A 23,058-nucleotide genomic window follows, 5' to 3' on the forward strand; every position below is an offset into this window, starting at 1 on the left:
TTGTGTATCTTCAATTTGTTGTTACAATTGCATCTACAAATGAAGTATGATTTCAATCATTCAATCATATTTCCCATTGTTTATAATAGTTGTTAGCTGTTTTGTCAGATGACTTTGGGACCAGTCAGTACCAGTCATGTCAGTCCTCAACAGCACACAAAAGTTATGGTGTAACTTCAACACTAGTCTGTTTCTTTGATCTTGACTTGGTCTTGTCTTGGTCTCGGTTTAGGCGGTCTTGACTACAAGTCTAGTATGATGCACAATCAATCATTTCAAAAATGTACACTAACTTGGCTGTTTTATTAAACACATTGTTTTCAGAGCAACAAATAAATCACATCAGCAGGCATGAATGAGGTCTCTTAAGTGGCCGTTATCGTGAGTTGTGTGACAGCGACTATTCATGTAAAAGATATTGTAGGCAGTAGGAGTTGTGTACCTTCCGTAAAAAAGCGACAGAGCGGTGCTACTTAATGTAGTAGCCTGGCACAAGTTGTTCCAGCAGTGTGTACGATAAACTTAAAGTCAGTACGACAATCTAGTATTTTCCATCTGGCAACACTGAACCAGATGGAACCTTTTTCTTAAACTGCACATGAAAGCGTGGAAGACTTGAAAGACGACACTGGTGTGATGTAATAATCCTTTCATATGACGCAGATCATAAATACTAAATACTATACTATAAATACTATAATTGAGCATGTTACAGGGTTTCTGAAGCAGAGAAGTGCAACTGATGCAAAAAAACATCACTCTATATAAATAATTACCAACGGTTGGTAATAATTATATACGATTACAGTTTTAAAGGAAGAATAATTTAATGCACTACATTTTTTCCTTAAATCATAGGGAAGGAGCAATCTGAGGACGGATCACAGCTGGAAATTCCAGTTTCAAACCTTCAATAGACCACAGGACGCAGTTTCAGTGAGGTCAGTCGTAGATTTTGTCGTAGATACTTCAAAGCTTCTGTGGCTGGTGTCAAAATCCAAAATATCTTTGCTTGAAAAGCACACTATGTATATATATATATATATATTATAAGATTGTGTTGTCCTTACATGAACATGTATGTGTAGATTGGAGATTATGTGTTTGAAAAGAAAACAACGGAATATTTACGTCCAGGTTGTCAGGTTCTTGTCATGAAAATGAAAAAGGAATTGGATCTTATTTGTCTGTTTGTTTGTTTCATACATTTGTATTTGTTTATTATTGTTTTAGAAGAAATGGAGCGGGGATTGATCCTGTTGTCTGCTGTTCTGATGGTTTCTGTGGCGCTCGGTCAAGATCTAACACCTCTGACGCAGGTTAGTTTTCATTCCATGTCCTCTTTTATATATTTCTATTATAATTGAGCAAACATGTGAATTTTCAGACTCAACAATACAGTGACAAATTATCCAAAAATGTGGCATTTATAGCTATAGTTTGTCTTTATTAACTTTATATGATTAGTGACAACAAATTCATTTATTGGAAAATTAGAATGAGGTGTTTTTAAATGTATCCATTACCATTTTATTACAGCACAGGCAGAAGCTTCATTATCATGAGGGTTTTTCCAGCAACTTGGATTTAACAAATCTGATCTTAAATTATTTGCTTGAGTTTAGAGCTTTTATTCTGAAAAAATTGAACTGACAGTTAACCTAAACTAAATAAAAAATAAACACACTGCTATTGTCATGGTTTGGGGAGAAAGAATAAGCTGTAATTCTTAAGATTTCAATGACGCACAATAAATAGGGCTGTTTCACCACTTTTAAGAGTAAACTTAAAACAATTACGATGCTGCTGTGTTTGTTTAATTCCCATTCTATTAGAGTCAGATTAAATTCGACCCTTTGTTGTTTTGTTTTTTTTCCATTTTTTTCCAGATGTACTTATGTTGTACTTAACCCAGTGAAGGGCAGTGTAGGGCTTTTATTTTCTTTCTTTCGCTCTTTCTTTTTCCCTCTTGTTGTTATGGGGATGAGACATGTATGGCAGATCCACAGATGATCAAATAACACATTTATCTCTGGAAGAAAAAGTGTCTTCGTAACAAGCTGGTGATTAAAGACAACATCCTCATTATTGCTTTTGTTCGTAACAGTTGCTTACAAACGACCATGTTTACTTGCTGATCTTCTGTTGTACAGTGTGAGAGTTTATGCGTTTGCGTCCTCCAGGCGGAAGTCACACGAGATGGTTGTGGTGAACACAAAACGTGCATGGGGAGTCCAGCAAAGTGTGATCCTGCAGAAGCACAGAGCCCCTGTATGTTTTCTTCTTTGGCAAGACTTTCAGAGGAAAAGAAACTGTTGTTCCAAGTCAGACAATATGTGGCCGATGGGAATTATGCTGGACTGTACCTGACAACTGAGGTAACAAAAAAGTCTTATTGATACAATGACAGCATGACAACAGAAGACGGTGCTCAAACAACATCAATAATCTTATTATCATGTTTTTTTTTAATTGTATCATTTTATTGTAAATATACAGTGCTTAACAAAGTTAACATACAAGACATCTTTCAAAAAAGACATCTTGACAAAATAAAAGACTGAATTCATCTTTTATACTAAAGTACAGTAAATGTCATACTTTTACTGAAGTAAATATTATAAAAAGTGACTAAAAACTTCTACCAAAGTCATTTTATGGTAACATAGTTGTACTTTTACTCAAGTACCCCTTTAAGGTACTTTATACAAGACTGCGTGATGTGAGGAGGAAGAATCTCATGTGTCACCTCTGCTTCTTGTTTCTTTCCTCTTCAGGGTAAGAGCCTGATGTTCACCTGTGCTATTCTTAGCACAGGCTTTACCCACCAGGTGATGAGCGGCAATACGGTCATCACTTCAAACGAGGTGAGCTCTTAGTGAAAAGCAAAACCACAAATAATCAGAACCGATGATGAGAAAATGATGGACCATGTTTGCATAGTAACAACAATAACAATAATACTAATTAGCAACAGATTGTTCCTCATTTTGACACAGGTTTATTATATAGGACAAATGTATTCTTGAAAGACTGACTTTATTCTCAAAAGATTACGACTTTATTCTCATAACATCACGACTTTATTCTCGAAAGATGTGGCGACTCTGTGCACATTAACACTCTGTCAGATTGTGTTACCGTGTGTTACTGTAGGCTTATCATCACTGTAGACACCCGATCAATGTCCGATCATAGATCACATCATGATGGAGATTATAGCTCAGAGTTGGCCAACCTAGAGTTGAGGTTTTAACTCAGAGTTTGTTGAACCTGCTTTCTGAAACGGGCCCCCGGTCTTCGGGACCCACTGTTTCCCTGCTCCATCACACCTGAGTCAAATTAACTGTTGACCAGGATTGAGAAACCCTGGTTTAAATGCCACCTGTCCTCTTAACTTCTTCTTAAATTTACCTTTTGTAAGGTTGTGACAGGTGTCAGAGGCTCAATGATAGCGAGTGTGCTCCGGTGTGAATTCAGAGTCAACATGACCGCAGTCACCAGCGCTGTCAGTGTAGTCATGGGGACAGGCACTTTTACAGAGGGTGGGTTAATACACACACACGCACACACACACACACACACACACGAAAATACCATATTATTCAGTATTCTGTTGTTGTTAATAACGTCCCAATTTATTGTTCAGACTCTCCTGGTGTGATTACCTTCGAAACAATGGAGAACACTGTTTCACTGGAGATCCCCAACATCCCCACAGTGAAAGAGGACACTATGTCATCAGGAGCCAGCAGTCTTTTCCACTCTCATGGTAAATTGAAAAAACATTTTCAGTTAACTGAATAGGAATGAAAAGTAGAGTTTACAAAAAACAAAAAAAAACTGAAACTGAATTGTGTGTTTATAAAATTGTAGTGAAAATGTGCTTAGTTTTCATCTTTGTAAAATAGTTGAATGGCAGGGGCCAGGACGGCTCCTAGCACGAACCTAGTTATCCTTCAGATTATTATTTGATCCGTGGCTTTCTGGTCATTTTTGAGGGGGTTTAACGTCCATAAAATCTCCTGAAACTTGGCATGCAGGTCAGGTCTGGCGAAAATGCAATACTGGCATAGGTCCTGAACCCATGCAATGCTCAAGGGCTCTACAGCGCCCCCTAAGATGAAAAGCAGATGGAGCATGTCAACATCAACTTGCGCTGAATTTCCCGAAACTTGGTGGAAAGATGTTATAGACCAAGACAATAAAAAAAGTCGACCATCATCATGGCCCTACATAAATGAGCGAACTTGTCCGAGCGCGTTTGTCGTAACGACTTAAAAAACGCACCTATTTGTACTAGACACATCAAAGATGTTTTGGCGAATTTCAACTGAACAATGTATACAAGCATCTTTGCTCATTGTTATTTGGACACTATACATTGACCCCAGCCTCTCTCCTAGTGCTGGATAAAGGGGTAGGTTGTGTCAGGAAGGGTAAAAATCTCAGTAAAATCATGTGGAGAGGACAAAAGACAAATATGTAGATGGCAGGTGAAAAAGTGTGATAGGAAACAGACTTTATTTGTTGACTACAATGATATTAAATGCTCCAAAGAACAAAGTCTTCATTCCCATTGTCTCATCTCGTCTCTTCCTGCACAGCCTTGTCTGTCGTGCTGACCTTCCTCACAATGGTCGCCATGCACAGTGCCTGAAGGAGTGAGGAGGACGAGGACGAGAAGGTGGAGGAGGGTGAGGACAAGAAGGTGGACGAGGAGGAAGAGGAGGATGAGAATGAGGAGGAGGACGAGAAGGAGAAGGCGGAAGAGGAGGAGACACACGTGCTGGATTTATGTATTTCATTATCTTTAGCACGGGCCAGACGGTGGGTGTAGTGGTTAGCACTCTTGCCTTTGCAACAAGCAGACCCGGGTTCGAGCCCCGGTTGGAACAAGGGTCTTTCTGCATGGGGTTTGCATGTTCTCCCCGTGTGTGCGTGGGTTTTCTCCGGGTTCTCTGGTTTCCTCCCACAGTCCAAAAACATGCAAGATAGAGATTAGGAAAATTGGACACTCTAAATTGACTGTGAGAGTCGCACACGGTGTACTGTTGTAAATGTGTTGTAAATATGTGACATTTCCTCACCTCACCTCACCTTTTTTTGTTTATTTTGTAGAAGTCAAGACCGTTTGATGTTTTCATGCGAATGCTCTGTGACTGTATATTTGTTGAAATAGGAGAATCAGATGGATCTAAACCAACACTGTCTATAAAATCAGCTATTTTGAAGAGGGACGGCAATGAGACGTGAACTTAGCATCACTGGAGCCGTGAGGGAAATGAAGCTGAGATTATTGTAGGAAATATAGGAGCCTATAGTAGCTGTTAGTTTTAATTGGTGGTGCAGGAGGTGGAGGGCTTTAGATTTATTTCTATGGCATTAAATGTTATAGTATTACTGCTTTTTGTGCTCTATGTCTTTTTGCATCAACCACATATTGGAGTGTTTTAGAATGTAGGTTTTTAAATCATTTAAAATTCAGCAACATTACCTGCTGACACACACTTTAAACAGCTGAAGGTTGCCGGTTGTCAGTGTTAGTACAGAACATAAATGTACAGTTGCACCCGTTTGGTCACAGTTTAATGACATGTTGCACCCAAACACAGTCCTGCCCTCTCTATGACTCCCTCTTGTTCTATTCTGTTTGGTGGCAGAGCTTTACCATGGATTTTTGAATCGAGGTAAGAAACACTGTAAGAACAAAAACACCTCGTTCGTCAACCAAAGGCAGATGTGTAGGAGCAGGTGCAGTTCCTGGAACAAGAACACACTCAGCAAGTTTACATTTCTATACACATCTAAAAGGAAAATCCTAAAGAGAAGACCTGACAAACTGTTTTCAGTCATCACGCCACTCTTTAATTCACGTTTGTTCTCTGCCACACACATTTAACATGTGCATCTCTGCATTTGCTTCAGTGTTGTGAAAATATCCATTAGAATATACAAAGACTTGAATTTGATATACCAATTGAAACTGTGTTTCTTTAATCCATAAATAAGATTCAGATGGTCAAACCTCATCTCCACAAGGAAATGAACACTTTTATTAAAGAGCCAAGTCTTAATTTCAACCAAATATATATATATGTATATATATATATATATATATGCATATATAGCATATATATATATTAAAAAGCAAGGGTGGATACAACTTTAATATTTTTATTGCAATGTATTTCTTAACAGTTAAACGCAAACTAACAGACAAGACACACAAGGTCAAACTCGCTGATAAGGAAAAAACAACAAAACACACTGAACTTAATCTGTTTCTGCAATACAGTGTAGTGTAGTGGCGCGTTTAAGCCACAAGAGGGCGTATCAAGGGTAAACAGCCGATGCAAAGTATAACCTCCATCCGGCTCGACAAAAGCGGAGCCTTGCGTATTATTTTTTGGTAAAATAGTCATATAAAACAGTAACACAGAGTACAGTATCACAGAGTTATAGGTGGCGAGGGCGTTGGCCGAATGTTCCTGCTATCTTGTGTTTTGTTGTAAGTTATCCCTGTAGCTCTGAAGCTGAAGCTAATGCTAAAGTTAAGTTAACTGTACACGATGAGCTATGTTAGCCGCTAGGCCAAGTTATTAGGATAGGTATAGAGAACTTACGGTGTGTTAGGTGTTTATATGTTTATACCAAACTATATATATGGTGCCAATGTGGACCGTGTACGTTTTGACCGTCCGTTTTTGTTTCTTTGAGTATTTATTTTGCATGATTTCCTTCTGAGGAACGTAGTGAAGGACAGGAAGTCAGGTGATAAAAAATAAAAAATAAAATAAAAGCCAAGAGGATAGTAGAGAAACAAATAATTGCCGGATAGATAGACAGCTACACGCACACAGGGACGTCTTCTGTCGTTGCCTCAAACGTGACACCAGCTTTGAGTGTGACCGGCTGATGATTGGCTGTTCTGCCTTAAGTCCCGCCTCTCTTGGTGTGTTAGATTTATTGCTCAGCTCGTGCTGAGGAGGCGGGAACGAGCTGGTTCGAAGTTCACACTACAGAGTTTTTACTTATTTTCCATTACTGTCAGTCACTTTTGGACATATGGAAGCCTGAAGTTGTCAATATTGATAATTAAATATAAGACATTATTTAATTATCATATCAACAAGCTGTGTTAAATATCTATGTGAAATAATTGAGAGGTGCAATTTTAATTCTATTAGTCATGTTTGTTACAATTTTATTAAGTCCGTTTTTATTTCTGTTAAAATTGTAACAGTATTGTATTTTTGAATTAATTACTGTATATTATTGTCATGCAGGAAAGAGATTTGTTTTATTTTTTTCATATTTCATATTTTTTTACAACGGACTGTTTATTTTTTAAAGGCTTTGCCTCTGGTAAACATTCTATCAAATACGCTATAATGCTTTGGGGGAAACATATGGGGGACATCTTTCTTACTAACTTTCACCAGTAATCCTTGATGATGTTGTAACATGTTTTTGATGTTATGCTTTTCAGATTCTTTTCTATATTACTTTGATGTTTGATTTGGTTGATTTGATGTTTTTACTTTAGAATATAATAGCAAGTATAATCATTATGATATCTTAGTTTGATAAGAGTGATCAATTTGATACGTTACTTTGACAAGTATAATCACCTTCATGTGTTAACTTGAACTGTTTGATTCATTTTATGGTTTGATGGTGTTGAAAAATGCATTAAGATTCTGGGTTGTTTGAATTGATTCTTGATTTTTTTGATGATGTTTTGTAACTGTGTGTGGTTTGTTATTTATTGTGCACGTTATTGTGTAACTCCTTGTTGTAACCACTGGAGAGCAGTGAGCACTTTCTTTCTTAAATGTCATGTGATGAATAAAGATTTCATAGATGGAACACCTTTAGCAGTATTGTGTTCAACCAAGCAGCACTTTTATTCATTTATGGATCTCTTGACATAATTGTTACCCAAATCTTCCCAAAAGTGTTATTTCTAACGATTACATCAATGCGCTTCTGTCAAGTAAAAGTTATAACTTTGTTAACATTGGAGAAAAAAATAGGGTCAGAAATACAAAGGCATCGTGCTGAGTTTAATAATACACATCTGTTTTTGACTTGTCTTCAGTTTAGCTCACTTATTAGCTCACCAATTGAGCAACCATCATTTTGTGCTTTGTTCACGATGCTTCCCGATGTCATCAACTTAGGTTGTTGTGAATGCAACAGATTTATCCACAGACAAGGAAACACAATGTTGTTCAAACTTAACCTATTCCACACTACTCCTCTACTTTTCATGTCCAGATGTGTGATAAGCAGCAGGCAGCTGTATGATAATGAGTGATAAACACTCTCGAATCTTAAATGCACCTACTAACATTTGGAGCAGATCTGACTGAGGCGGGGCGGTAACGTATTGTGTCACTTCCTGTTCTTCCACTGGTGTTTCGCTGTGTGTCTCCTGCTCTCTCTGTTTTTTAACTACTGTAACGATCGATTAACTGAACAAGCACTCGGTTTGTTGTATAATAATTTCACCCGCTACTTTTGCTTAAACTCTATCGTTCACGTACGGTGTTTTGTTGTTGTTGTTGTTGTTAGCGTAACAAGTTAGCATAGCAGCAATGGCTTCTCCCTCTCCTTCTCCTGCTCTCTCCTGTGTTGTGTGCCACATGTTTAGTTACTCCTCTGCCTCCTTTAGCGTTAAAATACTTGTATAAAGTGTAGCTTATTGGCTAGGATGGAGGCGAGGCTCAGTGAGGTAGAAACTCAGCTTCGCACCATAGAAGCTAAATCAGTTATCCAGTCCCCGGTAGTCGGTGCGGACCACATAGCATTAGCTCCCTCAGCAGCTCCCGTGCAGCTGGGAGACAAACAGGGCAACTGGGTGACTGTCCGTAATAAGAGGCGTAATGTTAAGCCTAAGAGTCCTGTTCACACCTCAAACAAGTTTTCCCCTCCCAGCACCACACAGACTGATAATCTGTGACTCTATCCTGAGGAACGTATATATAGCGATAGCGACGCCAGCGACCACAGTCAAGTGTTTTCCCGAGCCAGAACGGGCGACATAGAATCTTATCTGAAACTGCTGGCTAAAGATAATTGTAAATTTAGTCAGGTTATTATTCATGTAGGCAGTAATGACACCCAATCACGCTAATCGGAGGTCACAAAAGTTAATGTTGAGTCTGCGTGTAGTACGCTAAATCTATGTATAGCCGCATGTCGTCATGTCCAGAAAACAACATTGTTTTTTTTTATAGATAACTGGCAAACCAGGACACAGTGTTGCAGAATTTCAAAGCAACATTCCTTGACATATGCATAATTGGGAATGTAAAATCAATACGAGATGACTGGTACACACTCTGAACTACACGGTGCTAAAAAGCTCACCCTCTTGATTGAATTGTATTGAATTCAACCAATTTTGACCTAGAGAAACATTTAAAGATCACATTGAACAAGGTTAGATTAGTCAAGGAAAGACACACGACTAGTATCTATGGTTGTTTTTGATTATCTGATAATGTACTGTATATCATTTCATCATACTTGGGATTTAGAATTGAGATCCAAAGCAATGAAGCACAATTATTAAGTGAGTTTTTATACAGCTTTGGATGACACCAAACAATTGGTTGGGTCCAAAACCAAGACTTGGAATGTGTATTCTAATCCAAGTTTGACATAACACTGAACATGAATAGGAAGCAAGAGAGCTGTCTGATTAAAATGTTCAGGAAAGTTTCTTTTATTGATTGTCTTCACAGTAAATAGGGCAAAATCTAAACAACACATGGAGTAGTTAAACACATGGTACACTTGTTTAAGTAATCTGTCTCACATGCACATTTTCCCACAACACAGCAGTTGGAACAAACAATATCTTTTACCAACTGTGGGGTGGATCCTGAGACCAAGTGGTGTTATGATGAGTTTTATTTGTAGTTATACATTATAAGGAACAAATGGCACATGATAAAATCTTTACTATAAAACTATTTGAGCCTATGTTTTACAATTGAAGCCCAATACATCACCATCAACTGTTTGGTGACCTTTGCAGACCTTTGATGTTTCAGCAATATTTAGAGATAAGATAAGTTATCTCATGCTTTCCAGTATCTGCCTCTGCTGTTGTCTGACATGTTGTACTGTTTACATCTCACTTCACATACAGTATATTTATTGTTCTTGTATGGGACTGGAAGAGTATTTAGGTGACTGGAGGATGAGACATCTTCCTTAAAGCTGCTTGTGGATCACGGGTGGTTTGGTGTCATGAAGGGCTGTTGTTGTTGTTGCCCTTGGCAATATCTGGCAGTTGGTATATGTAACATTGCATTACATCTTTTGCCTTATATTAACCTTCCTTAGTGACTGCTGGGACCAAGAACTATATTCACAATATACTGGAAATCAAGCTTAATCTTGTTCTCCTTCTTTCTCTATAATTTTGCTGTGAGACTCATCCCATTGCTTTGAAAAAAAAAATCAAAAGTCAAAAAACTTAGCAATAAAGCAATAAATTAGACATTAAAACATGTGGTTTGGTTGGGAATGGTGTGCTATGGCTTTTCTAAGCATTTTGAGTAACCTTGATGAAGAAAATCTCACCAGTAAGCAGGCACAAATGTTATATTTTGTCTTATATATATTAAATATTCTAGTTCCTCCCTATTCTTTAATTTAGTAAAAAAACCACCATCCCTTCTACCACGTTTCCATAATCTGTAGCATCTTTCATCCTCACCTCTATTTGTCATAATCTCTACAGCCCTCTTTTCATTCCTCCTCACTCCTCTAATTGACTACATGTCTACTCACAATCACCTGCTCCTTTCTATGGGCATCTTTAGTTCTGTCCTCTCCCACTTCCTTTGTCCCAGCACTGCTGTCTTTGCTCCATGATTTCTCTCCAGACTATGCTTTTCCCCTCTAAAATGCTTCGTCAATGTTGAAATTGTTTGAATTCCGACCACAGTGCTCACTGGCAGTTTCTGGAGATGTGCCACACTAGGGCTACTGGGTGAAACCATCGGTCAGGTGTGGGCCTTTCTGTGTGGAGTTTGCATATTCTCCCTGTGTTTGCGCACTGCTTTTCTCTGGGTTCTCCAAGTTCCTCCAAAAACATGCATAGGTTATTTGGACACTTGAAATTGACCCTATGTGTAAGTGATGTGTTGTTCTCTATATGTGGGTCCTGCATAGAACTGGCGACCTTTCCAGGGTGTACCATGCCTTTTACCCTATATGAGCTTAGCAGCCTCACAGCCCTCATGTTGGAGGGTAAAGTGGTAGACAATGAATGGATGATGAATGGGTTTTTGAAAATTAAGGGGTAAACAAATGAGAAATGGGAAAAAAAAGCATCTCTGTATCACCAGGGATCTGTATCACGCTTGCGCGTCTGTCCATCCATTATTACAAACCTGTTTGACTCACCTTAAGTCAGCTCTCGGCACATATCGCCACATATTGAATCCAACCTCCACACATGCATCAAATCAATCAAAAAACAATATTTTGCCAATATTTTAAAGAACCTAACTAGCTTGGATACATGTGGATAGAAATGTAACTTGGATGTACTATGTGGAAATAAATGTGGAAACCCTTCACACAACTCTCCCTCGCCTTTGTGATTGATGAATTAAAACATACTTACAGCTAACGACTATTCAGTGGCTTTGGAATTAAGTGTACTATCGTCACTACACAGTTAAGCAGGTTAGGTTCACGGAGTATGTTGCCAGGGTAACTGACTCAGCGTTAAACTGAACCCTCATCTCAGGGTTAATTAACTCAGAGTTTTCACTAAACCTGCTTTCTGAAACGGGCCCCTGACAAACTGTTTTCAGTCCCAACTCCACTCTTTAATCCACATTTGTTCTCTGCCACACATATTTAACATGTGAATCTCTGCATTTGCTTTAGTGTTGTGAAAATATCAATTAGAATATACAAAGACTTGAATTTTACTGAAACTGTGTTTCTTAATCCATAAATAAGATTCAGGTGATTAAACCTCATCACCACAAGGCAATTCGTTCAAAACATTTATTCAAGGGCCAAGTCTTAATTTCAACCAAATATTTGATTTGATTTTTTTTTAAAAAAGCAAGGGTGGATCCAACTTTAATATTTTTATTGCAATTTATTTCTTAACAGTTAAACGCAAACTAAACAGTATAAAAAAAACAGACATTGACATACAGACACACAAGGTCAAACTCGCTGATGAGGAAAAAATACAGAACAAAACACACTGAACCTAAAAATGTGTACTTCTGTTGCTGAATTTCCGGGATTTTGCGTTAGGACATGTCCGTCGAGCTGTCGTCTCTGAGAACATTAACAGTCCATGTTTCTGTCTTCTCCTGACGACGGGTCATGACTCCGTAAAAACTCAAACCAAAACCTACAGCTAACCATTCCTGTGGTGACACTGGCAACTGGCAGAAGTAACAAAGCATGGGGGGGAAGAAAATCAGCCTTAGGAACAAATGGGACAACATGTGTGCACCATGCGTGTGTTTGCCTTTTGTATCTACAACGCGAGTCCGAGTTCCTACTGGAAGCTGCAAATGCCTCGCGAATGTGTGTGCGTGCCGAGCCTACGAGTCCTCTTCGCCGTTGACACTGTCGCCATCATCGTCACCTTCCACGTGCTCGCCTTCCTCCTCCTCTTCCTCCTCTTCCTCTTGACTCTTTACCTGCATAGTTTGCAACAGAATCATAACACTAACTTAACAGTAGATACGTAATGCTGAACATAAAAGGGAGTTAAACGCGAGACATGTTAAAAAAAGTAGTGTTACAAAATTAGGTTTCAATTCATGTAAAATTCTGCAACATCTGCTATGAGGCTCTGGGGGCGTGTCCACACACACATATTGGTCTCACCTAAAGTATGAGTCGGTGTCCTCTCCTAATGCACACACACGCACTGACACACACAAACACACGCACTGACACACACAAACACGCGCACTGACACACACCCTGGTCTACTCGCTTAAATGACGACCGACGTCAGTGTTTGAATAGAATATTAAACGTTCTGCTACCAAACTTACTGTTCAACAAACAAGTAGAAGTGGCATTATTGCCATTTTGGACACAGTTTAACAACAAACAAGGTACGCATGCTCCGGTTCTGCAAATATTTAACAATAAAAGCATTTTTGAAATGTAACAGATTCAGGAAAAGATAGTTAAACTTTTAAACTGGAATGTGTTGCGTCTCAAAAACAGCGCTGCTACTTCCTGTTATCTTTGATGCAACACAAATACAATGGGATCAAAAATATAATAGAGAAAAAGTACTTTAAACTCATTAAAAAAAGCAACGTGTGATGATTCCATCTCGTAGTATTTAAGGTTAAAGTAAAAGCAAACCCTCAACTCGACTGCGGTCCCTACATGAGTGAGTCTCACCTCGTCCTCGAGCAGGTCTCCCTCTTCTTCCTCCTCCTCGTCGTCCTCTGAGTCGTTTATATCTTGGCACTCCCTCTCTCTCTTTAGCATGTCTTCCTTCTTATTGCTCGTGTGAGGTGGTGAAGTCACCTCTCCTGGCTCGGTTTTTAAGCTCTTAACTGTTGACAAACACAGGAAACATGTTCAGAATTGACATTGAATTGAGTCAAATGTCTGAATTGAAATAAGTGCCTCTGGAGTCTATTGGCGTGTTTCCACCGGCTCGCCTCGGCACAACACGGTTAAGTTGCGTTTCCACTATCATAGTACCTGGTAGCAGGTACTTATTTTAGCACCTGCTGTGGTGAGACGTCCGACAAGAATCAAGCCAAACAATGCTGAAGTGTAGATCAGTTAAAAAGACTCAACAATCCTGAAAATGCGGGTTAATCAACAATTACCAGGGAAAGCAGCACAAACCCTGCCCCTGTATGTCAGTGACTGTCAGACGGAGTCTGTGCTCCGGTCATGGAGGAAGTACTGATTCAGTTACATGCAAGTCACTAGTTTGTTTGTGTGTGTGTGTGTTTGTGCCTCGTGTAAAACGGAGTCACGGCAGTTTCATGCAGCCACGAATCTGCCCACATTGAGTTGGGGTTTTTTTTGTAGCGGAAAAGCAACCTAAACCATGCCGGGGTGGGGCGGGACCATAGTGGAAAAGGGCCATATGCCCCCATCGTCCAGGTTATGTCCTTACCAGACTTCTTGCTGTGGTCCTTCTCCATGCGCTCCAGGCTGCCCAACAGGTCGTCCACTTTGCTTTTGATTTGGGTCAATTCGCGCTTGATGGTCTGTAACTCGTCCACTTTCACTACAAAAAAACAGGGACGACGACTCAAACAATGCTGGGAAATAATGTATCCTTTTGACACTATTAATCCTCCAACAGTTTTATGAGATAATAGTTGTGCAGAATGTGTAGCTGCTACCATTTTTTATTTTTTTTAATAATGAAAACAGCTACAAATTAGACTTAACAAGTACAGCTGTGCATTTGTTGGCTTGCAATCATGCTGTGTTACAGGAAGCAGTGAGAGACACTCACTCGTTCTGGATGAAGATGTTCTCTGACTGCTCTTGGAGGAAGAGAAGCTGCTGCTCTTGGTTCGCCGACTGCTCCCTCCACTGAGGCTGACCCGTGGGCGTTTGGACGGGATCACAGCCCGTGACAAGGGGGGAGGGGGAGCAGGGACGCGGGACGGGTAGGAGTACATTCTGGGGTAAAACAAGAGAGCAGTACAGATTAAATCTGGTCCAAACTCGGGGAACACTCTGTTCTCACACTGTTCTGTTGGACGGACATTTGACTCACCTGTCGTAATAATCTCTTTGAAAGTCGTAGTCGAGGTCGAACGAAGAACTGCTGTACAGGAGGAAAAGTGACAAGTGTTTAGAAGGAAATATGATAAGGTGATGGAAGTATTTCTGAATTACATGTCAGGAGAGCTTTAGGTCAAAGCAACACTGTGATGCGTTTAACTTAATTCCTTTTTAGGCACCTGTTTGAGCTGCCACACTGGATGCATGTGACCTGCGTCTCAGGTGAGTGAGCTGCACAGCTCTGTTAAGGGAAGAGAACTCAGCTCTCCACAAAATAAAACGACCAAAAATATCTTTAACAATATTTCAGTGTATATTTTCAAATGCAATCTCTGTAAAACACAGCAAAACCATGCTTTCTATGTGAAAACGGTTGAAATGAAACTGTGTCAGCTGTGCAGTCATCACTCATTACATGCATCCTTTGCCTCGAACCTTAGACTTGTTTTACGTCTACGGCAGTGACAGTGCTAATATAACCTGTACATGTCTCCAGCAGAACGCTTGGTAGTTTTTGACCTGTGTGGTTTGGGTTCCCCAGCCAGGTTGATGTCTACGGGGACAAAAAAAGACAGAGAGGAGTCAATCTGGGAGCAAACATTGTGGGTGTTTGGTAAGTACCTGAACACCGTTTGACACAAACTACCATGGCATTCTTAGTTCACTCACACTAAAAAAAAAAACCCCATGACCTCAGTGGATCTCAAAACAATTCACATCAAAACCCATTTCACAACAACCTCCTTTCATTTCAAAAGTTGAATCCTTACCAAGCACTTGTCCAACAATCATCCTGCCATCTTCTCCCGCGACAGCAGCCCGAGCGTTCCTCTCGTTGGAGTATTGAACAAATGCGTAGCCCTTGTGGACGGAGCAGCCGACGATCTTGCCATACTTGGAGAAGATGGCCTCGACGTCTCCTTTGGTCACCAGCAGAGTGTTGAGGTTGCCAATGAAAACCCGTGAGTTGAGGGAGCGTGGGTCCGTCTTGTTGGTGACGTTGCTGCTGGCCATCAGGCTGGAGGTGGTGGGTGAACGACTGGTAGAAGACAGAAGAAACATAGACAAAACCCACATTTAGTGGCGTGAATGAGCAACGCGCACCCCAGTGAAGTAGTGGAGAGTCTGTGAACCTGGATAAATGGAGAGCAGGATTTTCTGTCAAACCTAGACCGTTAAATCAAAAATAAACTTGTGCTGATGATAAAGGAGCCATGTGTCCACACCTATGTTTATCTGGAAGCTTTGAAATGAATCAAAGTATAGTTAATATGCCATGGCTACAAGCATGGCTTTGTAATTTAAATCTATTACTGGTATTAAAAGAAACAATGGAAACCATCAAGGAACCGCATCTTAAGTTACTAAAACAATCAAATGATTGTTTTAGTTACCTAGATTATACAGGAAGCATTTTCTGTTCAGGGTCTGCAATAAAGCCAAACACTGTCTGTGCCATTTCAGCACATTTATCATACTTGCGGAAAAATCACAAGAAAGAGGAAGTAAATGTATAAAAAGCAGAAAAACCTATTAGTGTGAAAGTTTATTTAGTTAAGTAATGTTTGGTGTGGGGCTAATGTTGCTATCAGGACTCTGATAAAGAGACTCATGCCCTGCCCTTTGTATTACATTATTTACATATGCCAATTTTAGAGTTGCTATGGAAGCATGTTCAGTTGAACAGGGTAAATATTTTCCTTTTTGTGTCAAATAATCCAAAATAAAGCCACAAAGCTGGAGGTCAAATAAACCATCTGTACCGAGTGAGACACTCGGGTGTCAATAATAAATTCTGGGTTTATATGAGACGTGTTTGTCACGTCTATTTTACTTTCGTCAAGGAGTTTGAAGGTGGGTGATACAAAAGAAACAGCAGCATTTGTCAGTGGACATTTTGGACAAACCTGTCAGTGCTTTTTAGTATTAGCTAAGGGGTGGTTGATTTGGTTTCTGTGCAGTAATTCTGGCGAATGTAAAAGTTTAATTTAATAATTTAAATAAAAGTTGCATTTGTTCAACTAAACTAGCTGTAATGCATGTAACAGTGACTCATTTCTGCTATTAATTAGTCTTCCAAGTTTTAAGACTCACTTACCATCTTCAATTGTTGTGTCTAAACAGTGGAAAACCAAAAGGTTGCCAAAGAAAATCAAAATCCTCAGCATATCTATTGGCAGTTTAGGAGTATGAGATATCACAACAGTTGCATGTGAATGTGTTTATTGTTGTAGCTCTAAGTAACCATATCCACCAGAACAGAGAATTGACCTTCATTAGTAAAAGCACCAAAAAATACCAAGCGTGTTTATATTCACTGAGGACTCTTCTGCTAATAAACAGGACATGTTGCTTTTTCCACACTGAACCCAAGGGGGAATGTGGTCACTGAATGAATGCCATGGTCTTCTTTGAATCTGGAAATGGACAGGGAGCCCTCATGGGGGAAAAACATTAACAGTTGTGTCATCAACATTAACCCACTCCACCTGGCTGACAGGGGGAGCCAAACATTCATCACTCACTCCATAGCGTCTGTGTGCAGGGCTGTCGTCTGTCTGATGTTTGACTCTGTGGCTGGGTTCAGTTTGGGCTGGTGTCTCGACCTTCACCTTCGCCCCTCGAGATTTATACTGAGGCGACAGAAAACACACCTCAGTCAAGCTGAGCAGGATTAATCTTGTACCAAATCTTACCTGGTTGGAGAGTGTGTGTGTATGTGCAGGTGACAGTGACTCAAACACACCAACTGCTCTCAACATTATGTTCCAATACAACTCGCCAAATGGGATTTACTTATACACTGAGCTAAAAGTGTATTTTATTTGCAATATCTGATGTAATAAGATATGAGCTGTGCAAATTGGATCTCATTTAAGAGAAACAAATCTGGACCTGGAATTTGACAGACACACCATTAGATTCTTTAGTGTGAATAAGACCTAATTTGTCAATGTATTCTTCTGTTTGTGTACAGTTGTCAGAGATGACTGCCAAGGAAATGAATGCATCAGTGTATATATTTAATGATGTCTGTAGTTTCAAGGAAATGTGGCTTGTAGTACAGTGATATGCATGACCTGATGAGCTAAATAATCTAATGTCACGTTTTGCCAATCCAGAATTTATTGTCAAAATGTAACCATCTCTTTTATTTCTTACTCTTTCAGACATTGTGAAATATCAGTTTAGAAAGATGTTATGTTTGCGATTATATCTGGTTTTGAATATGTAAACACGTGAAAATTACATGCAAGACAGGCATAACATGAATACTATCTTGATTATTGTTGAACTAAAATGTATAATCATATATAAACAAAGAAATTGTTAATTAAATTGGGAGGAAAGTAGATTAACTGATGAAGAATTTCTTAACATGGAATTAAAAAAAAGGGACCACCTTCAATGTATTAAGGATCTGAATATATTTTGATAGATATATAGATAGAGAATAAGCAGTAGGGAAATCATGATTTGACAAGGGAGATTAAAAACTGCCCGTTTTGCTAAATACTCCAAGTGTGTGATAATGACTCCATTAGTCTCACATACAGCCCATTGATTGATTAATTTTTTCCATGATGGCCACAACTACAAACAAGTATAATTTAAATGCCACACATGGGGGAGGTAGGGTAAGCTTTGTAAATTGAATACAAATAATTTGGCCATGTGAATAATGGTCCTGCAAGTACAATCCTCCAGTAATACTGCCTCATACGTGTGTTCACCACTCATAACAATCATGTATTTCAAAAACAAAATACTACCTGGGCGTGTAGGGTTGTTTTATGTAGCAGAGACTTGATCATGTGATACAAGCATAAAGTAAAGCTTTTCGTATGATTGTAAGACCCAGTAATCAGTTTCAATGTGAACACCTGTGTGTTTCTTACTGTTGCATCTCAAAATGTCTGCCTGGTTAAACCTGCCTATGGGAGTGAATGTGAAGGCGGGGGTTGATTTGGATACACAAACAGCCATTATTCTCTTTCAAACAAACAACGTTTAATTATTAACATGTGTGTGTAACGTTATGTAACAAAATTGCAGCCAATTTCAGTCCAAAGCTTCCAGAGGGAAAAACAAAACAGAAAAATCACTCTTCACCAAGGGAGAGAAAAATATGGCAAAAATCTACTCCATGTAAAATAAAAATAAAACCAACCATCCACAACACACCCGTTCTGGACCCCAACAGCGCCACCACCAGGCTTCAGAGTGAAACACGGGGCCTGCGCTAGCCTCGGGGGCTCAAAGCCATCTGGCATGGCCACAATTAGCCGAGCATCAATTGAAAAGCATAAAAATTACACAGCACTCAAACCAGCTCCTCTGCTTGCAAAAAACAGATCCCGAAAAATTCTTATGACTGCACAGTCAACGTTAAGCTGAACTCTATTTACACAGCGGCCACTAGCAATATCAAAAGCAGCCAATTAGCTAGTTAGCGAGCTGGTGGGCTGGCAAAAACAAATCAGTCCCATCACGGAAGAGTCTCCACAATTAACGCTGCAAAAATAAAGCTAGAAATGGGATGAGACCGTAGCTACGATGCATCCATGGCGTCGTGTTCTACTTAAAAAAACCACAAGCAGCCTTCATGCGTTTGAGGAGGACGGGCGTCTCCGAGCTAGCTGAGCCAGCTACCTCGCTAGCTAGCACATCATCGCGTTCTGTCCACTCGCAAAACAGCAAAAAACACCGTTGAAAAAAATCCAAAAAAGAAAAGAAAAAGGAAGTTTAAAAATGAAAAATGTCTTGGAACAAAATACTCACCACGACCTTTAAGAGTAAAATGTCTTGCTTTCGGTAAAATCTTTCAATTCGTTAAATAGGTCGTCCTTTTGGAGCGCCGGCGTTTCGCCCCCCTGAACAGCAAGCTAGCTTTCTTGTAGCCACCGAGCTAACGCAGCGCTACTGGCGGTGGCGCAGTATTTGACGGGAATGCTGGATTTGTTTCACAGAGCAATCAGAGTGAGCGGAGTCGGTCAAAGTAAGTGTGTCACGTAAAGAACGCTGTTGTCAAACTGTAGTTTTTACCTCCAAACGTTGTCAGATATTTGACTTGTTTGTTTTTTTGATTTGATCTTTGCTTTTTGATCCTGTTTATCTGGCACGAATTGTTTTAAGTATCAATTTAACGTACTTTATTACAACACAAGGGGAAATATTGTGCTTATCCAGTGGCGTGGACATTGGTGGCCGCAGAGTGCTAAAAGCGTGAGCAAGTGCCCTACAAGTGCCTCTAAAGCAGAAATATACATTCAAAATGTTTTATTGTTTCTGAAAACGTGTATTGCTAGTGGAGAAAAGTAATGCAGTGCCCTATAAGTTCCCCTGACAACTTAATTTCCTTCAAAATTGTGTAATGAAGTTCCTTACTGCCCCATGACAGTCTTATATTCCCATCTCAGTGATACAAAGTGATGCTGTGATGTAAATTATGTCCCATTAAAGCTATATACACACAGGTGTGTGAGAATGTGGGGAATTTTATACTAGTGGGTGTCCTTTTACTTCCTTTGCAAGCCACTGAATACACTCAAATTGTTTTAAGTAACAATTTAACATACTTGTGTATGTTTTATTATATGTTATATATTATGTTAGTATATAACTACACTTATAATAATCTATAGATGGAGTCTCAAGAAAACAGTTAAAATCATCTGTTTACAGCAAACGTATCTGCAGCAACCATTTAAGAGATGTGTGCAATAATACTGTACTGACGTATTTGATATTTAAAACACATGCACATAATACTGTCTTTAAAAAAAAAACTGGGATAGTGTCCTGAAAATGAACCAATGCTGTATTACCATATTCAGCCAGCAGGGGGTAGTGGTGTTATGAAAATACATTGGTTGGTGACACGGTCTTTAATAGGAAACAGTACACTGAGGCAAAGTTAATATGGTTTGATCTGAACAGTCCTGTAATGACCTTGAGGCCTCGCTGCTGCCTTTTACACAAAAGCAGAATAGAACAATATGACTAATAATTCAAACACAGATACAACTGATGCTGCACAGATGTATGTAGAATCTCAGTCATTGCAAAGTGTAATACACCTGCACATGTGTGCTTTTCCCCCTCCAACCTCTCTCTCTCTCTCTCTCTCTCTCTATATATATATATATATACGTGTGTGTGTGTGTGTATATATATATATATATATATATATATATATATATATATATATATATATATACTTATATATATATATACTTATATAAACTTATTTAAAATGACCACTGTGTAATATTTGTACAGATCTGTGAGAAACAAAGATGTTCTCTTCAGTCTGTAGAATAAAATGTGTATTGATCAAGACAATATTTAATCTAAAATTATATTGTGCTGTGAGCACGTTTCATAGCAGTGATTCACCTCCACTGTCTCTCTGGATCTGTGGGGATCCAGTAAAATGTTCTCCCATTAATCTGTCTCAGGCTGTTTTGGCATCCCGGGGCATTGACGTCACACCACCACACCAGGAAACAACACGATTCATCCCATATAGACATATACAGTAGACCAGTGTTTCTCAATCCTGCATGTTTTAGATGTTGCCATGCTCAACACACCTGATTCAAATGAATGGGTCATTGCCAGGCTTTTGTAGAGTTTGATGCTGCTGTGTTGGAGCAGAGTAGGGGTCCTGGAGGATCACGACTAAGAAACACCGCAGTAGGCGGCGCGTAAATCACGCAATATGTCAGAAAACTTGTCTCTTTTCTGACTGTTTTCATCTAAAAGTGAAGATTGTTCCTTGGGTTGCTAAAACAGTCAGAGACAGATCTAACAGGAGACCATTTTACCTGATCCCACAGAGACAGTGGAGGTGAATCCCTGCTATGAAATGTGCTCACAGTGAGCAGAAGAAAACAGAGTGATGGGAACATCACAAAACAAAGTATTTTGTGGTTTACTCTCGGTAAATAATGGACTCAGTCTAACTGACATACAAGTCTGCACAACAACTATTTACATTACACTGCCTGTTGCTAATGTTATTGTTATGCTAACGGACACTTTCCAGTCTAGTGACAACAATGCTGTCTTTTGCCGGTAGACTCCAGTTGTAGTTGAATGTCTGTCACAAAGCCAGATTGTATCCATTTGTTTCCCTCCTGAACTCTTGTAAACTTTCAGTGACTCTCTGGAATAAGATGAAGGGAAGTTAATGTGGAAGTTGAAGATGTCGGGATACCGCAGGTCCGTAATAATGTCCATTACGTCTGTTTCTGAACTTGTAAAAACCTTGCCGCGGGGATTACTGTATAAAGATCAGATATATTCAGTCGGTCAATTTTTGCGATATATCACAGCATCACAGGCTGACAACATGGCGACTCATAGGAACCGAGTCACGTGATGTCCAGAGCTCAAAACACTGGTTTTCACCTGAATCTCTTTAACGATGCTGCCATTTCAAAGAACTGCTTTTTATTTGTTAGTAGTATACCTGTGCATTCCCTGGTGTGATAGTGACTCTCTCTTTACCGTGTGACTTGTTCACTTGAATGTAGTTCAGTTAGTTCACAGCCCTGATACACGACCTGGATTCTCTGAAGAAGGATGCTGTCTACTAACACTTGTGTGTAAAGTGTTTCGCGAGGTCCGGCAAAAAAAAGAATGTTTTCGTCAAACTGCCAATTACGTTCTGGGTGGATTGTTTTGTCTAGAAAATGTCCAAAAAAAACCAATTTCTTTGTCCAAAGAACACAAGGATATTCAGTTTACTGTCACATGCAATGGAAAGCAACAAATCTTTAATACAAGAAGTTGGAGCCAACAAGAGACAATGAATCAGTCTCTTCTCAATAGTTTGTCATTAATTAGTCATACAAACAAACATATTCACACTCACTCAGTGTGACCCATCAGATTTATTTTGTGGTTACGATTGAGTTCAATGTACCTTTTTAAAGCTCCATTGAAAATAATGGTGGGAGCACAGGCAATGTATGTGACCATCATCTCACTGTAGTTGTGTTTATCTCATTTTACCGATAGACCCCCTTTTTTTTTCTCTGAGCACAGATGTTTTGATATGTCACTGTAGGAAAAGCACAGATGCAGCCAATAAATGTAATTGTGGCTGAATTGTTCGTAGCTGCCTCAGCTTCAGGGTCCTGGTAGTGTTCGTGCTGCCCCACTGTCACGCTGTCAGGTCTAACTGGGACACTTGGGAAGAACAGAAGAACAGAACCATTGTTAATGTTATTAGTAACAACTGTTCTTTCCTTTAGTATGACAAGT

At 39.4% G+C, this 23,058-nt stretch overlaps 2 protein-coding genes and 1 long non-coding RNA gene across 7 annotated transcripts; 2 read left to right on the top strand and 1 right to left on the bottom strand.

Moving 5' to 3' along the window:
* Positions 1–724: 724 nt before the first annotated feature.
* LOC122772081 lies at positions 725–5,043 on the top strand. 2 transcript variants are annotated; one of them, XM_044029759.1, is made up of 7 exons: positions 725–941; positions 1,234–1,319; positions 2,184–2,378; positions 2,778–2,867; positions 3,425–3,545; positions 3,650–3,772; positions 4,608–5,043. In XM_044029759.1, the coding sequence occupies exons 2-7, from the start codon at positions 1,239–1,241 to the stop codon at positions 4,658–4,660; spliced, it is 663 nt and encodes a 220-aa protein (XP_043885694.1). In that variant the 5' UTR covers positions 725–941; positions 1,234–1,238; the 3' UTR covers positions 4,661–5,043. The 2 variants fall into 2 exon arrangements, with proteins under 2 accessions (XP_043885694.1, XP_043885703.1); XM_044029768.1 differs by having other exon boundaries at positions 1,237–1,319.
* Positions 5,044–12,116: 7,073 nt separating this feature from the next.
* On the bottom strand, positions 12,117–19,710 carry LOC122771346 (heterogeneous nuclear ribonucleoprotein C). 4 transcript variants are annotated; one of them, XM_044028878.1, is made up of 9 exons: positions 19,567–19,710; positions 17,310–17,417; positions 15,555–15,823; positions 15,265–15,337; positions 14,777–14,824; positions 14,510–14,679; positions 14,162–14,275; positions 13,426–13,583; positions 12,117–12,701 (listed from the first exon to the last, which is right to left on the bottom strand). In XM_044028878.1, the coding sequence occupies exons 2-9, from the start codon at positions 17,312–17,314 to the stop codon at positions 12,603–12,605; spliced, it is 936 nt and encodes a 311-aa protein (XP_043884813.1). In that variant the 5' UTR covers positions 17,315–17,417; positions 19,567–19,710; the 3' UTR covers positions 12,117–12,602. The 4 variants fall into 4 exon arrangements, with proteins under 4 accessions (XP_043884813.1, XP_043884804.1, XP_043884831.1 ...); XM_044028869.1 differs by having other exon boundaries at positions 14,777–14,827; XM_044028896.1 differs by having other exon boundaries at positions 15,304–15,337; positions 19,567–19,709.
* Positions 15,234–16,595, top strand: LOC122771366. The gene is made up of 2 exons (XR_006360598.1): positions 15,234–15,397; positions 15,600–16,595. It is a non-coding gene; the product is annotated as an uncharacterized LOC122771366 (long non-coding RNA).
* Positions 19,711–23,058: the final 3,348 nt, after the last annotated feature.

Source organism: Solea senegalensis, linkage group LG1, assembly GCF_019176455.1.
Source record: "Solea senegalensis isolate Sse05_10M linkage group LG1, IFAPA_SoseM_1, whole genome shotgun sequence".
NCBI lineage: Eukaryota > Metazoa > Chordata > Actinopteri > Pleuronectiformes > Soleidae > Solea > Solea senegalensis.

What these genes read in the sequence shown, in the direction of transcription:
- LOC122772081 (XM_044029759.1), top strand. Translation starts at nt 1,239, where the DNA reads ATGGAGCGGGGATTGATCCTGTTGTCTGCTGTTCTGATGGTTTCTGTG. An exon ending in GACTGTACCTGACAACTGAG is followed by an intron (nt 2,379 to 2,777) that starts GTAACAAAAAAG and finishes TTTCCTCTTCAG; the next exon opens with GGTAAGAGCCTGATGTTCAC. An exon ending in GACAGGCACTTTTACAGAGG is followed by an intron (nt 3,546 to 3,649) that starts GTGGGTTAATAC and finishes TTTATTGTTCAG; the next exon opens with ACTCTCCTGGTGTGATTACC.
- LOC122771346 (XM_044028869.1), bottom strand. An exon ending in CAAAGAGATTATTACGACAG is followed by an intron (nt 14,680 to 14,776) that starts GTGAGTCAAATG and finishes GTTTTACCCCAG; the next exon opens with AATGTACTCCTACCCGTCCC. An exon ending in GGACCACAGCAAGAAGTCTG is followed by an intron (nt 13,584 to 14,161) that starts GTAAGGACATAA and finishes GTTTGTCAACAG; the next exon opens with TTAAGAGCTTAAAAACCGAG.